The sequence below is a fragment of the Salmo salar genome, chromosome ssa03 (assembly GCF_905237065.1).
Source record: "Salmo salar chromosome ssa03, Ssal_v3.1, whole genome shotgun sequence".
Lineage (NCBI taxonomy): Eukaryota > Metazoa > Chordata > Actinopteri > Salmoniformes > Salmonidae > Salmo > Salmo salar.
In genome coordinates, this window is record NC_059444.1 from 48,294,115 (window position 1) to 48,310,919 (window position 16,805).

At 40.8% G+C, this 16,805-nt stretch overlaps 1 protein-coding gene across 3 annotated transcripts in view; it reads left to right on the plus strand.

Annotated features, from left to right (window-relative positions):
• Positions 1 to 16,805, plus strand: part of LOC106600634 (phospholipid-transporting ATPase IA) — a 180,680-nt gene that overhangs the window by 19,436 nt on the left and 144,439 nt on the right. For all 3 annotated transcript variants that reach the window (XR_006769146.1, XM_014192136.2, XM_045714902.1), the window contains exons 3-5: positions 8,852 to 8,936; positions 9,542 to 9,681; positions 16,199 to 16,337. Coding sequence is in view for 2 of the 3 variants with exons in the window: in XM_014192136.2 (XP_014047611.1) it covers positions 8,852 to 8,936; positions 9,542 to 9,681; positions 16,199 to 16,337 (364 nt within the window). In the remaining variant the exon portion in view is untranslated. The remainder of the gene's footprint in view (positions 1 to 8,851; positions 8,937 to 9,541; positions 9,682 to 16,198; positions 16,338 to 16,805) is intronic.

A 16,805-nucleotide genomic window follows, 5' to 3' on the forward strand; every position in this document is an offset into this window, starting at 1 on the left:
CTCTTACCTGTGTATGAAATACGATGATTCACGGCAGACTAAAACACTTTCTAAATAATCCTCCCCACTCGACTTCAACCAGTCCAGACTGCTGTGTGGATAGCAGCAAGTGTATTCAAGGCAACACTGGTATTGAAAGCTGTAGCTACAATTTTCATGTAGTCCATGATGAAAATATGAGTAAATCCAATGGATGTGCCATTTGACAGAATGGACTCTCTTTCTCGTGAATGTCCCAGCCCTCTCATTATCTCAACCAACCATTTCTAAACAGCTTTGTGATTTCACATTTTATATTTACAGATTACATACTAGTTTATTACGGCACCTAAAAGTTCAAATGTTCAAAAAGGCATTTCTGCAAAAAATGGCATTTAGATAAATGTTTTTTTTAATTTTTTTTATGTTCAAATGCCTCCTGTGAAGTCGTAAAGTTAGTTATACACCCAGCTTTCTGAAACGGGTCCCAAATGCACTTTCTCCCCCGTTGGATACATCAGTGCGCTGTTGAATTGGCGCCTTTTCCTAGACCATGTTGCTATTTTGCCTTGCACTAGTTGTCTAAGAAAAGTGAGAAGAGTAAACCTCAACTTAATTAGGGCTATAATCAATAACCCGACTGTTAAATGTGCCTGACTTTATAAATCATCCATATATGTCTACAGAAATGAGACATCCTGGTTCTGTTGCCTGAGTGTTTAATGGCCTACTGATTCCGTGAGCTCCAAGCCTTACGCAACCACAACATGTCGGATAAAGCAATTTCACAAATTCAGCTGTTTTAATCTTTGCTATGCTTTAATATAGGCTTTACATTTTTTTCCCCATTAGAACACACTCTGGTATTACATATCATTTATTTAGTGTTTACACTGTTCCAAATGGTCTAAAAAATTATAATATTGTAATCTAACAGCACCTGTTTGTCACGCATGCAGCGCTCGCTCTGATACCCTCCTTTTTCTTGATCTCCTTGTTATTATTATTATTATTATGATCGTCATTATAATAATAAGTAATGTCATTATAATTAGTAGGCTTATTATAGCAGCCTTCTATAAACACCAATATGCACGTAGCGCTTGATCTTTACCTTCCCTCTTTTTCTTGATCTCCAGTAGTTTCCACAACTAAGTCAAATGTCTTCCACACATCTTACTTCCCCTTTCCCTCCTGAGCATTCTCCCATATCAAGTTCATTTTTCACATCCTCTGCATCCATTTTGCTGTCACGTGTTTTGGTGTTCAGAGTTTGTTATAATTAGAGCCCGACTGATTTATTGGTTTACCGATATTATCCTTTTACCAATGTATTTGTATCGGCGTTTAATCCATTGAAAATTACCGATATAAAATGCAGAGAAAACGCTCTGCAAAAAAACCTTTCTTCATAGAATTACTTTTTCATGCATTTCTTTATTTGTCCTAAAGAGGGCGCTCTTTTCATGGCTATATACCTATCTTGCCATGGCACGCTACACTAAAACTGGACACTACCACCGGGCCAACACAACTACCCCAGTAAGAGGGGAGAGTGAACTAACTTAGTCTTACTGCTGCTACGGTGAGTGCTGAGTAGATAGAAGCTTGCCTGCTCAATAAAGTGCCAAAAATGTGCACTGGTCATACTGTTATGTGAAGTGTCATGATCGGGTGTCGTGACAAACAATGGATGCTATGCCCAAATGTGAAGTAAGTGCCGCGCTAAGAACGTTCAACTGTGGTAATGAGAACATTACAGCCCTTTAGTGAAGCCAGCGAAATCTGGTGTTATATTTGCTCTATGCAAAGGGTAATCCTCAAGCTCTGTCATTCAAATGTTTTCAGAGACACAAAAAAAACTTTGCAGGTTACAAAGTAGCACTTCGTAGCAATGTTTTGGATGTCCCTGACCTTAACACTTACCTAACCTGAACCCTTACCGTAACCATATGTAGGAAAGTCCCAAGGAATCGCAGATAGCAATGAGGCAACGCTTGAAGTGACAACTACCAGAATTCGGTAGAATTTGGGGGAATATTCAGAGGTGGTAACTTTCCATGGGAATTAACGGGAATATATGGGAATTAACCTAAATATATACAAATTAAATTAATATCATTGAAATACAGATTTTTTTTTTTTTGCATTGGATATATTTACCATATCATATGGAGACAGAAACATAAACCTTTTTAACTTATCATAAGTAGACATAATCGCAAATAATGAAATCCTTCCAATAGAAAAAAAATCTATTTAGTTACGAATTGAACTTTAATTAAATAGGTTGACTCTTCTCATGGGATTATTTCACTGAACATCAAAAGAAAGGGAATGTTGAATGATCCCCAATGATCCATCGCATATAGCAATAATGGTTTCAACATACAGTTGAAGTCGGGAGTTTACATACACCTTAGCCAAATACATTTAAACTCAGTTTTTCACAATTCCTTGACATTAAATCTTTGTAAAAAATTCCCTGTCTTAGGTCAGCTAGGATCACCACTTTATTTTAAGAATGTGAAATGTCAAAATAATAGTAGAGAGAATGATTTATTTCAGCTTTTATGTCTTTAATCACATTCCCAGTGGGTCAGAAGTTTACATACACTCAGTAAACGTTTTGGGTAGCCTTCCACAAGCTTCCAGTAATAAGTTGGGTGAATGTTGGCCCATTCCTCCTGACAGAGCTGGTGTAACTGCGTCAGGTTTGTAGGCCTCCTTGCTTGCACACACTTTTTCAGTTCTGCCCACAGATTTTCTATAGGATTGAGGTCAGGGCTTTGTGATGGCCACTCCAATATCTTGACTCTGTTGTCCTTAAGCCATTTTGCCACAACTTTGGAAGTATGCTTGGGGACATTGTCCATTTGGAAGACCCATTTGTGACCGAGCTTTAACTTCCTGACTGTTGTCTTGAGATGTTGCTTCAATATATCCACATAATTGTCCTACCTCATGGTGCCATCTATTTTGTGAAGTGCACCAGTCCCTCCTGCAGCAAAGCACCCCCACAACATGACGCTGCCACCCCGTGCTTCACGGTTGGGATGGTGTTCTTCGGCTTGCAAGCCACCCTTCTTCCTCCAAATATAACGATGGTCATTATGGCCAAACAATTCTATTGTTGTTTCATCAGACCAGAGGACATTTCTCCAAAAAGTATGATCTTAGTCCCCATGTGCAGTTGCAAACCGTAGTCTGGCTTTTTTATGGCAGTTTGGAGCAGTGGCTTCTTCCTTGCTGTGCAGACTTTCAGGTTATGTTGATATAGGACTCGTTTTACTGTGGATATAGATACTTTTGTACCTGTTTCCCCCAGCATCTTCACAGGGTCCTTTGCTGCTGTTCTGGGATTGATTTGCACTTTTTGCACCAAAGTGCGTTCATCTCTAGGAGACAGAACGCGTCTCCTTCCTGAGTGGTGTGACTGCTGCGTGGTCCCATGGTATTTATACTTGCGTACTATTGTTTGTACAGATGAACATTTGGAAATTGCTCCCAAGGATGAACCAGACTTGTGGAGGTCTACAATAATTTTTCTGAGGTCTTGGCTGATTTTGATTTTCCCATGATGTCAAGCAAAGAGGCACTAAGTTTGAAGCTAGGCCTTGAAATACAGCCACAGGTACACGTCCAATTGACTCAAATGATGTCAATTAGCCTATCGGAAGCTTCTAAAGCCATGACATTTTCTGGAATTTACCAAGCTGTTTGAAGGCACAGTCAACTTAGTGTATTTAAACTTCTGACCCACTGGAATTGTGATACAGTGAATTATATGTGAAATAATCTGTTTGTAAGCAATTGTTTGAAAAATTACTCATGTCATGCACAAAGTAGATGACCCAACCGACTTTCCAAAACTATAGTTTTTTGACAAGACACAATAACTTGCATTACCCGAAACAGTTACAAGCAATATAAAAATCCTCCAATACATTTTTAAAATGGGCAAGGGGGACAAGAGTCTCAAGTTTAAGTTTAGTCTGCAGGCTATTCCATAAACAAGGAGCGTAACAGGGAAAGGCAGCCATACCCAAATCTGTGGAAATCTCTTAGGCCTCAAGTGTCATCCATGCTTGAGACCTGGTTTTACGAATTCTAATTCTAATATTGATGAGTGATGATAAATAAGAAGGTAGCTTATTCAGAAGTGCTTTATAAACAACCATGAGAGCATGTTGTTCTCGTTTCATGGACAGCGAAGTCCAACCCACATTTTGATATAAAACAGTGGTGAGTTCTGTAGCTAGCACCCGTAATAAAGCTAAGTGTGCAATGATAAATTGCATCCAGCGATTTTAAGTGTTGGTGCCGTAGCATGCATTTAAATAATATCCCCATAATCTATAACAGACATAAAAATAGCTTGCACAATATGTCTTCTATTTGTAGAGGACAGACATGTCCTGTTTCTATAGAGGAAGCCTAGCTTGATATTTAGCCGTTTACAAAGTTTGTCAATATGCATTTTAAAAGACAGTTTTATCATCCAACCATATCCCTAAGTATTTATATGCAGAGACCTGATTTAATTCGAGAACAATCTTTCCTGAAATTTAAGAAATCAACTTTCTGAGTATCTTTGTCGGGCTGTTTTTAGAATAATCCATTATTACAGCTATAATAATACGAACATTGGCAGATGTATCATATCAGTTGTTGGTGAATATTTCCCCCCAAAAAATCAGAATCGGATCCAAATTTCCAAATTGGTTGGGCTGTAGTTTTAACCAATTTATTGATGCGGTTATGGTAGGATTTAGGTCAGCGCCCATTGGTCACGTGCATGCGACGCATATGTACCACGTAAAGAGAGCAAGGGCTGAGAGAATAGGGAATGTTTTTCCTAAACAAATGAATGATTTCGGTAACAGAACTTTTCAGTCAGAAATGGCTGTAATTATGTTGCAGCTTCAGTAACATGGACAGCGCGATGAACACTGATGTTCTGTGGTGGTTGCCGCTGCAGGAAGGAGAGAGAGAGAGAAAACAGGTGCTAGTCACACAGGCACTCGCTGTATCAATCTAATCAATTGCAATTGGACTTGAACCCGATCGAACATCCCTGGAGAGACCTGAAAATAGCTGTGCAGCAAAGCTTGAGAGAATCTGCATAGAAGAATGGAAACTCCCCAAATACAGGTGTGCCAAGCTTGTAGCGTGAAACCCAAGAAGACTCTAGGCTGTAGTCGCTACCAAAGGTGCTTCAACAAAGTACTGAGTAAAGGGTCTGAATACTTATGTTAATGTGATATTTCCGTTTTAGTTTTTTATACATTTGCTAAAATTTATAAAAACCTGTTTTTGCTTTGTCATTTTATGGTATTGTGTAGATTGAGGAGGAAAAAACGATTTTAATACATTTTAGAATAAGCTTGTAACGTAACAAAATGTGGAAAAAGTCAAATGGTCTGAACACTTCGTTTGTTTAGTCAGGGACAGTCCTACACTGGCTACTCTACACAGTCTTCCTCGACATGGCTAGATATTTGTCTTTCACAATGCACACCTAGAATTGTAATTCATATTTGAGGATGTTCTGTCAATCGCTGTAGTTTACCTTTTTTTGTATTGTCTAACCTGCATCTTGTCAAGCAACAAATCCCTTACAGCGACACTACCACAGCATGAATGCTAGTGATTAACCACAATCAAGTTTCTCTACTTAACCTCTATGGGCTAGGTGGGACGCTTGCGTCCCACCTACTCAACAGCCAGTTGAATCCTGTGGCGCGTTATTCAAATCCTTAGATATGCTATTACTTCAATTTTTAAAAAATATGACTATTTTACACCATTTTAAAGATAAGACTCTCGTTAATCTAACCACACTGTCCGATTTCAAAAAGACTTTACAACGAAAGCAAAACATTAGATTATGTCAGCAGAGTACCGAGCCAGAAATAATCAGACACCCATTTTTCAAGCTAGCATATAATGTCACATAAACCCAAACCACAGCTAAATGTAGCACTAACCTTTGATGATCTTCATCAGATGACAACCCTAGGACATTATGTTATACAATACATGCATGTTTTGTTCAATCAAGTTCATATTTATATCAAAAACCAGCTTTTTACATTAGCATGTGACTAGCATTCCCACCGAACACTGCCGGTGAATTTACTAAATTACTCACGATAAACGTTCACAAAAAGCATAACAATTATTTTAAGAATTGCACTCTATGTCTGATTTTTAAAATAGCTTTTCGGTGAAAGCACATTTTGCAATATTCTCAGTAGATAGCCCGGCATCACAGGGCTAGCTATTTAGACACCCAGCAGGTTTAGCACTGATCAAAGTCAGATTTACTATAAGAAAAATGTTCTTACCTTTGTTGTCTTCGTCAGAATGCACTCCCAGGACTTCTACTTCAATAACAAATGTTGGTTTGGTCCCAAATAATCCATCGTTATATCCGAATAGCGGCGTTTTGTTCGTGCGTTCCAGAAACTATCCGAAATGGTAAATCAGGGTTGTGCGCATGGCGCAATTCGTGACAAAAAAATTCTAAATATTCCATTACCGTACTTCGAAGCATGTCAACCGCTGTTTAAAATACATTTTTATGCAATTTATCTCGTAAAAAAGCGATAATATTCCGACCGGGAATCTCCTTTTCGGCAAACAGAGGAAAAATCACAAAGACGGGGGCGGCCAGGGCACGCGCCTAAGCCCACAGTCCCTTGATTGGCCACTTGAGAAAGGCGATAATGTGTTTCAGCCTGGGGCTGGGATGACGACATTCAGGTTTTTCCCGGGCTCTGAGCGCCCATGGAAGACGTAGGAAGTGTCACGTTAGAGCAGAGATCCTTTGTAAAAGATAGAGATGGCAAAGAAGTTCAAGAAATGGTCAGACAGGCCACTTCCTGTAAAGAAATCTCTCAGGTTTTGACCTGCCATTTGAGTTCTGTTATACACAGACACCATTCAAACAGTTTTAGAAACTTTGGAGTGTTTTCTATCCAAAGCCAATAATTATATGCATATTCTAGTTACTGGGCAGGAGTAGTAACCAGATTAAATCGGGTACGTTTTTTATCCAGCCGTGAAAATACTGCCCCCTAGCCATAACAGGTTAAGCTGACTCCCCTTCATCTACACTGATTGAAGTGGATTTAACAAATTACATCAATGAGGGATCATAGCTTTCACCTGGATTCACCTGGTCAGTCTATGTCATGGAAAGAGCAGGTGTTTCTTAATGTTTTGTATACTCAGTGTATACACTCAGGTAATAACAGATTGATAATGCTGGCTAGATAGGTTACAGCAAACTATCAGACCACTAGGCCTACTTATGACAGAATTTTGATTACAATATAGCTACAGTATGTCAAGGGGCAGGGCTCCAGACTGCGACCATTTAGTCGCATTTTGCGCCCCTTTGACTTGGCTGTGCGAGTAAAATGTTGAATTGGTAGCATCAGCTGAACATCCATTAGATGGTCACCTCTCTCAAAAGTTTCAAAATGTTGAATTTTTTGGGTGGCTAAAAACATGATTTTGTCAAAAAGTAAACAAAGTGCATTATCCTCACAATTCCTGTAATGAAAGTGTCTGCTGCCAGGCCCCTGGGCCTGTTTTATTGGGGGCTGCTGCTGTGATGAGTGAGCCACTCTCTTTCCCTCTCCCCCAATGTGCACTCCAGGAGAGAGAAAAAAGGCTTCTGATTGTATAACATTTCAAAATCCAATTGCGGGAAATACACAGCTTTGGAAGCAACTACTGTTGTTCTCAGCTTTCTTTTTTGGGTATATTTTTTTATTTGTCATCTCTTAATATTGAGCTCCATAGCAACTATTTTACAACTGAGATATTTGATATCACTTTAAGATACAAAGTGCGCAATATTCACAATTGCACAACAGCCCCAAAAAATACATTTAAGACATTCATTATATTTAGTTTTAGCGAGTTAATGTGTTTTGAGTTTTCACTTCCTCATGTGGTGAATTAGCCCCGAAATAAATGTACCTACGATACTAGTGCACATAAAGATGTAGGCAAATTCATCTCTATTGAAAATTCTGGAGCCCTATTTTAACAGTAAAATATAACACCAATACCCTATTGTCAAACCACAATTCATGACTATCACTAGTTTAGGTTCCACATCAAAATATCTTGAATCATGCATTCCTGCTTTCTTGAATAGCCTATCATCTCAGTAGTCTATAACACAGTCTAAAGCACGGTTAATGGCTTCATAAGGTGATTACAAATTGTTTCTATTGTGTGATGGTGAGAGGAAAAATTGGTGTGACCAAATCATGTGCTGCCACCAACTGAAAATGTGAGTGGCACCAGTGCCACCAGGGGAAAATGTTTGTCTGGAACCCTGTCAAGGGTATAATGTGTTCTCCTGCCAATTTGGCTGTTTGGAAGAGAATCTTGTGATAAGATGTTTTGCAGAGAAATATATTGATAGGACAAGGCTATGTATGTTTGTGCAGTGATTTATGTTTACTATAGGTTAATGAGGCAATCAAAATGTCATGTGACTAAAATGAAAGGGCATTTAGTTGACTAAAATGGCCCACTATTTTCATAATTTTGACAATAACTACACTAAATCATTATTCATTCTAAAGACAAACATGTGAAAGTACAACATTTTCTCTAAGCCCCGTGGCAAAATGTTGTACTCACAAGGTGTGCCAAAAGGCAAGGCTCTGACTGCATGTATGGGTACACAGATGTTTTGTGGCTCCCATCCCCAACAAAGTTGCCCATCCCAAACATACATCACTGGTGTTTGGTATCTAGTGATTTTACACGGTGGTTTGTTTACATGGCAGTTATTTGCTGGCTGTCCAGACAGTATATGTAATGACTGTGCTGTTTCCAACAGGACACGGTGGTCTACGACCGTCTAGCCGACAGTTCCAGGTATAAAGAGATCACGCTTAAACACCTGGAGCAATTTGCCACCGAGGGTGAGTGAGGGAACAGCTCCCCCTGTCTACCTAACACACATAGGACCTATTAAAAAAGTTGAGAAAGGCTTTCTTCCTTCCTTTTTCCTTGAGGTAAGCACAGATCTGTAAGTGATTGGATAGGTTTAATCAATGCTACTACCCCTTTACTTTCACTAATCCACTCGATTATTTGATTACTTCAAGGAAGGAAGGTTGGAAGGAAGGATGTGCTTCTGTATTCAAACTGAATATTTTATTAGATTGCATTGCTTTACCTCTATAAATATACTACCTTCTTGTGAGAGTTTGGCAGAATTGCATTAACATTAACCCTGTGGAAGAACCTGCATATTTCTAGTTTCTGCAGCTTATAAACCACATATTTTTTAAATTATGTAATTGAAGAGAAAAGCAAAGTAATGGCACTCGCCATAAGCGGACACCTGTTGTGTAATTATTAGGTTATGTAAGCCTTCTGGGTTTACTCGGGTGAGTTGAGAAGTGATGATTATTGTGGAGATAGGGGAAGATGGTGGATAGGGGTTAGATGGGGACTGATGTGGTGTGTGTGTGTGTCTGTGCGAGTGCGAACAGGCATGTGTTGTCTGTCCATTATGTCTCAGGGCTGCGTACTCTATGCTTTGCTGTGGCTGAGATCAGCGAGTCATCCTATCAGCAGTGGCTGGAGGTGTTCCACTATGCCGCCAGCGCCCTGCAGAACCGAGCCCTCAAACTGGAGGAGAGCTATGAGTTTATTGAGAAGGTCAGTCTCACACACACATGCCCGTTCGCCCTCGCACAGACACGCACACCACATCAGTCCCCATCTAACCCCATACTAACCCCTATCCACCAATCACCATCTTCCCCTATCTCCACAATAATCCTGTAGGTCTGCACCACCAGGTAAAAGTTAGCACAGATTTCTTCACATTTTCAAGTTACTAACACTACCACTACCCCGCCTCCCCCATTCTACACCAGGAACCTTATGCAAACTTATTTAATTGAATTTATTTGGGGTAACAGACATGTACCACAAAATGTACGATGTGGACCCAGAGGATATCACTTGAAAGTATTAATTAAAACGCTTGTTTCCAAAGTGGTCCTCAATGGTAAAAACAATAACACATAATGATTAAAAGACAAGACAAAATTACAAACAACCATAAATACATTCATTTATATTGACATCCTAAAAAAATAGCACTATTCACTGCACTTCTCCCTAACCCTAAAAATCCTCCATATTCATTTCACATTAAAACAATCTATTAATTGCCCATCATACCGATCCTTCAAATAAATACACCTGACCAGCAGTAGGGGGCACAAGGGTCAGAGGAGTGGTTTCTTACTTAGACAACCTTGTCCAAATGAAAACCTTTGCCTGCTTTTTAAAGCTATTTTTACGGTTTCTTTGCTTGATCTCCAAGGGAAGGCTATTCCATAGACAAATGCCTGTATGGAAAAACGTGCTCCTCGCAGTACTGTTTACTCTTGGGATTTTACAAGACACAACACTAGCTCTGGTATTGTGACTGTGTTGGTTATAGACCATATCATGTAACCTGGGGCACGATCATTTAAGATGTCAAAAATATTATTAAGTTTAAGTTGGTCCACTCTGGACTACAAATGCAACAAGCCCACCTCCCGGAACTCCTGTATCCCTATGTGGGTCCTCGTGGGGACATTCAACATATACCTGATAACATTCTCTTGTTCAGCTTTTTTGATAGCCCACTATACCAAGCAGAGCAGGCATAATCAACATGACACTGAAACAAGGTTGAGACAAGCAGTTTCTTAACTTTAATGTTAAAATATCTAGTGTTACGATATAAACATTTCAATTTCTTCGCCATTTTAGAAAGAATTTTAGCAGCAATCAGGTCTCCAGAAAGGGATTGATCTAGGGACACACCAAGATAAGATACACTCGTCTTAGATTAAATCTCCTTGCCTGCACAGTTTACTGTTATCTTGTCAGCCCTACAAACAAAATTGATCTAGTTTTTCACAAATGTAGTGACAATTTGTTGTCAGACAACCAATCTCTAACAAAATGCAATTCCTTACTCAGGTTCTCCTCTATGTAAACTGTATCCTTCCCTGATATCAGTATGGCTGAATCAGATCAGCCAAGAGATTACAATGATGAGCGATCATCTCTGCAAACAAGATAATTACTGCCTGCTTGGTTCACCCTAAGGACACCAACCCCTCACACAAGGCATCCATTTTAAAACTCTCCACCCATTTCATTGAGTGGTTCGCTGAACACAAATCAGTAGAACCGATTTCAGACCTTCAACTTGATTAAAGGTCCAATGTTTTAGAAATTGAGGCACACTTAACCAGTATGTCTACCACAGAATTTTGCAGCGACACACCATCCCATCTGGTTTGCGCTTAGTGGGACTATCATTTGTTTTTTAACAGGACAATGACCCAAAACACACCTCCAGGCTGTGTAAGGGCTATTTGACCATGAAGAGTGATGGAGTGCTGCATCAGATGACCTGGCCTCCACAATCACCTGACCTCAACCCAATTGAGATGGTTTGGGATGAGTTGGACCGCAGAGTGAAGGGAAAGCAGCCAACAAGTGCTCAGCATATGTGGGAACTCCTTCAAGACTGTTGGAAAAGCATTCCTCATGAAGCTGGTTGAGAGAATGCCAAGAGTGTGCAAAGCTGTCATCAAGACAAAGGGTGGCTATTTGTGTTATTGTGTTTTTTCATAGTTTTGATGTCTTCACTATTATTCTACAATGTAGAAAATAGTATAAATAAAGAAAAAACCTTGAATGAGTAGGTGTGTCCAAAATGTTGACCGGTACAGTATATAAAACACAGGAAAATAACGTTTTTGACTGCACTGGACCTTTAATGTGGCAGGTGTGATTGCCATCGGGGGAGTAGAACAGAACATCTGTAGATTTTCCCAAATACATTTTGTGCCAGGATGTAAAACGTCTGTTTTGTAGATTTGTGAAGATATCAAAATACTTAAACTTACATGCAAAATACCTGCTGTTAACTTTAAAATGATTGGAATGAATTATCCAAAGAGAGTGTAAGCAGCAGGAGAAAAATGTCCATAGGGAGAGTAGCAAGTGAGAGTTGAGACAGTTGGAGGGAGTAGCAGAGGGAATGTCCATAGGAGGAGTAGTAGGGTGGAGGGGGGTTCAGGTAGCTGACTAGTGGTGGCTATTCAGCAGCTTGATGGTCTGAGTGTAGAAACTATTGGCCAGTCATTCATTTTTTGCCGTGATGCTCCTGTACTGTTCGGGTGCATGTACAGTGGCAAGAAAAAGAATGTGAACCCTTTGGAATTACCTGGACATAAATTGGTCATAAAATCTAAGTCACAACAATAGACAAACACAGTAACAAGAACACACAAACAATTATACATTTTCATGTCTTTATTGAACACACTGTGTAAACATTCACAGTGCAGGGTGGAAAAAGTATGTGAACCCTTGGTTTTAATAACTGCTTGACCCTACTTTGGCAGTAGGGTCAACCAGTTTTCGCAATCGGGTTGAGGTCGGGACTCTAGAAGGCGTATTTTCTTCTGTTGAAGCCATTCTGTTGTTGATTTACTTCTGAGTTTTGGGCGTTGTCCTGTTGCATCACCCAACTTCTGTTGCGCTTCAATTGGTGGACAGATAGCCTATCATTCTCCTGCAAAATGTCTTGATAAACTTGGGAATTCATTTTTCCACTGATGATAGCAAGCTGTCCAGGGCCTGAGGCAGCAAAGCAGTTCCAAACCACGATGCTCCCTTCACCATACTTTACAGTTGGGAGGAGGTTTTGATGTTGGTGTGCTGTGCCTTTTTTTCTCTACACAGTGTTGTGTGTTCCTTCCAAACAACTCAACTTTAGTTTCATCTGTCCACAAAATATTTTGCCAGTAGTGCTGTGAAACATCCAGATGCTCTTTTGCAAACTTCAGACGTGCAGCAATGTTTCTTTTGGACAGCAGTGGCTTCTTCTGTGGTGTCCTCACATGAACACCATTCTTGTTTAGTGTTTCACGTATCGTAGACTTGTCAACAGAGATGTTAGCATGTTCCAGAGATTTCTGTAAGTCTTTAGCTGACACTCTAAGATTCTTCTTAACCTCAATGAGCATTCTGCGCTGTGCTCTTACAATCATCTTTGCAGGACAGCCACTCATAGTGAGAGTAGCAACCGTGCTGAACTTTCTCCATTTATAGACAATTTGTCTAACTGTGGACTGATGATCATCAAGGCTTTTAGAGATACTTTTGTAACCCTTTCCAGCTTTATGCAAGTCAACAATTCTTAATCTTAGGTCTTCTGAGATCTCTTTTGTTTGAGGCATGGTTCACATCAGGCAATGCTTCTTGTGAATATCAAACTCAAATTTTGTGAGTGTTTTTTATAGGGCAGGGTAGCTCTAACCAACATCTCCAATCTCGTCTCAATGATTGTACTCCAGGTTAGCTGACTCCTGACTCCAATTAGCTTTTGGAGAAGTCATTAGCCTAGGGGTTCACATACTTTTTCCAACCTACACTGTGAATGTTTAAATGACGTGTTCAATATAGACAAGAAAAATACAATAATCTGTGTTTGTCTGTTGTGACTTAGATGAAGATCAGATCTAATTTGATTACCAATTTATGCAGAAACCTGATAATTCCAATGGGTTCCCATACTTTTTCTTGCCACTGTATCACCCAATGAAGATCCTTGTGGTCCACGGAAGTGGAGTTGCCGTACCAGGCTGTGATGCAGCCTGATAGTATGCTCCTGTAGAACACTGTAAGGGCCCTCAGGGACAGGCCAAATTTCTTCAGCATCCTGAGGTTCAAGAGTCGCTGTCGTGCCTTCTTCGCTACTGTGCACGTGTGGTTAGACCATTTCAACTTCTCTGAGATGTGTACACCGAGGAATTTGAAGTTATCGACTGTCTCCACGGTTGCCCTGTTGATGAGGATGGGGGCGTGTCCAGCCTGGTTCCTTCTGAAGTCCACAATCAGCTCCTTTGTTTTGCTAACATTGAGGGAAAGGTTGTTTACCTGCCACCAAGCTGTCAGAGTGACCAGAAAGTAGTGCTTTATATAGGGGTGCAGCCATGGAATCTGAATGGGTTTGGATGGTTTGATGCAGTGTATACTATGGAACTATGGTTTGAGTGTATGGGGGCAGGTTGGGTTGGCCTAGTACCGGAAAGCAACAAACAGTTCCTCTGTGAAAAACAGTGATCTGGAAGTGGAAACACAGGCGGCCACGCTAGTAAATCAAGTGCAGGGCTCCTTTGCTGCCAGACCTTCAGCTCTGCCCAAAACAAAATACTAAAATCACTGTGTTAACACAAAGGTTCTGAGAGGAGGGTGCAGGGATGTGATAAGTCCACTAGGTGGCAGTCTGAGACAAGGGTCAAGTCCCAAAAATCTCTCCTTCCTCCTGAAGTGTGCACTTGCTCACTTCTTCCCACACCAAAAAGCATTGGATTGGTGGAGGAATGGGCTAATGGCAGTTTCCACCATATTTCTTATACCAGTCATTTCCTTTCAAATCAGTGAAGGGAAGTGCATACTTCAGGTGAAGTAGAAAATTGGGATGTAGCTATGGTCGTAGTGTTTAGGAACTGTGACCTCAACATGTACTTTTAGAGCAAATCAAAAGGAAAGCACACCACCACATTACATCTCTTTGCAGAACACTCTTGACAAGCTACTCTCGAACAGCTACTACTTGGTCTTCATTGAAATAAGTTATGCACAAACACACCTTGTGGGGTGGCAGGTAGCCTAGTGGTTAGAGCATTGGGCCAGTAACCGAAAGGTTGCTAGATTGAATCCCCAAGCTGGGCAGTTAACCCACTGTTCCTAGGCTGTCATTGTAAATAAGAATGTGTTCTTAACTGACTTGTCTAGTTAAATAAAGGTTAAATAAAATAAAAAATAAAACCTTATGCCTGTAAATTTATTTTGTAAATGTTCGGGTGAATTTTCAGGGATCGTCTTGATTGAAACCTATTTGAAATCTTGCTTTAGCCTGGCTGGAATGCCTGCAACATTGTGTCAGCGTTAAGACAATGTAGCTGTGAAGTTGTCGCAACATTAATTAACGCATCCCTCCCCTCTGCGTGAGGTTTCATAAGGCTAGTGGGTTACAGATATACTGCAGCTTGGCCTCTGTCACAAAAAGCATCGGGGCCTCCCAGGTCCCACAGGCCCTTTACTAGCAGATAAATCAAATCAAATGTATTCATAAAGCCCTTCTTACATCAGCTGATATCTCAAAGTGCTGTACAGAAACCCAGCCTAAAACCCCAAACAGCAAGCAATGCAGGTGTAGAAGCACGGTGGCTTGGAAAAACTCCCTAGAAAGGCCAGAACCTAGGAAGAAGCCTAGAGAGGAATCAGGCTATGAGGGGTGGCCAGTCCTCTTCTGTCTGTGCCGGGTGGAGATTATAACAGAACATGGACAAGATGTTCAAATGTTCATAGTTGACCAGCAATGTCAAATAATAATAATCACAGTGGATGTCGAGGGTGCAACAGGTCAGCACCTCAGGAGTAAATGTCAGTTGGCTTTTCATAGCCGATCATTCAGAGTATCTCTACCGCTCCTGCTGTCTCTAGAGAGTTGAAAACAGCAGGTCTGGGACAGGTAGCACGTCCGGTGAACAGGTCAGGATTCCATAGCCGCAGGCAGAACAGTTGAAACTGGAGCAGCAGCACGGCCAGGTGGATTGGGGACAGCAAGGAGATAGTCCTGAGGCATGGTCCTAGGGCTCAGGTCCTCCGAGAGAGAGAAAGAAAGAAAAAAGAGAGAAAGAGAGGGATCATACTTAAATTCACACAGGACACCGGATAAGACAGGAGAAATACTCCAGAAATAACACACTGGCCCTAGCCCCCCGACACATAAACTACTGCAACATAAATACTGGAGGCTGAGACAGGAGTGGTCGGGATAACACGTCCCAAAGTCCCTCGCCCGTGACGGCCCCCTCTCTCTCTCTCTCTCACACAACCACTGTGCTGTGACTACAACTGGCCCTTAAGTTTCCCCCTTATTCCTGCCCCCTCACTCAAACCCCAATTCCCCTAATCCATTCCCCAGCTTTGGAGGGGTGGAAAAACAAGCGCAGCAGACTCAAGTGAAAAACAGGGAGTAAATGAATGAGTGACACAGTCCGACCCCTCACATGACATTGTAAAGCCCCTTCTCCTGTTAGATTTTCTCCTTTTTATTACCAAAATGTTTTCTCTTCCTCTATAGAACTTGCATCTTCTAGGGGCCACGGCCATCGAGGACAAGCTTCAGGACAAGGTGCCTGAGACTATTGAGTCCCTGATGAAGGCCGACATCAAGATCTGGATCTTGACTGGGGACAAGCAGGAGACAGCCATCAACATTGGTAAGAGTGGAAAAATAGTCGAAGTGGACCATAAAAAAGAGATCTGACCAGAAAACATCAAAATAACATAAAAATGGCGTCCTTCCCTGACATTGTGAAATAAAACATCTATACCTGATTGTAATCTGGGTATGTGATGTCTCTACTACCAGAAAGACTGTCGATATAATTCTCGCACCAGCCACATTGTTGTTGTATTTAATGTCCCTTTGGATAAAAGGATCTGATAAATTACCATATTATGTTTTATTAGCTTACCTATGAACAATATCCCAGGTATGAGTAGCTAATTTCAAGATTGGCATACATTTAGAGCACTCGAAAAACAGGCAAGGATGAATTAATCATAAAAGTGTTCATTCAGATGGAGACACACAGGTGAGACAGGAATAAGGAAACCAGACATATCCTGGGTAGCCAGCGCAGTCAGCACTGTGGCCATTCCTCATGGAGCAAAACGGTGTATTG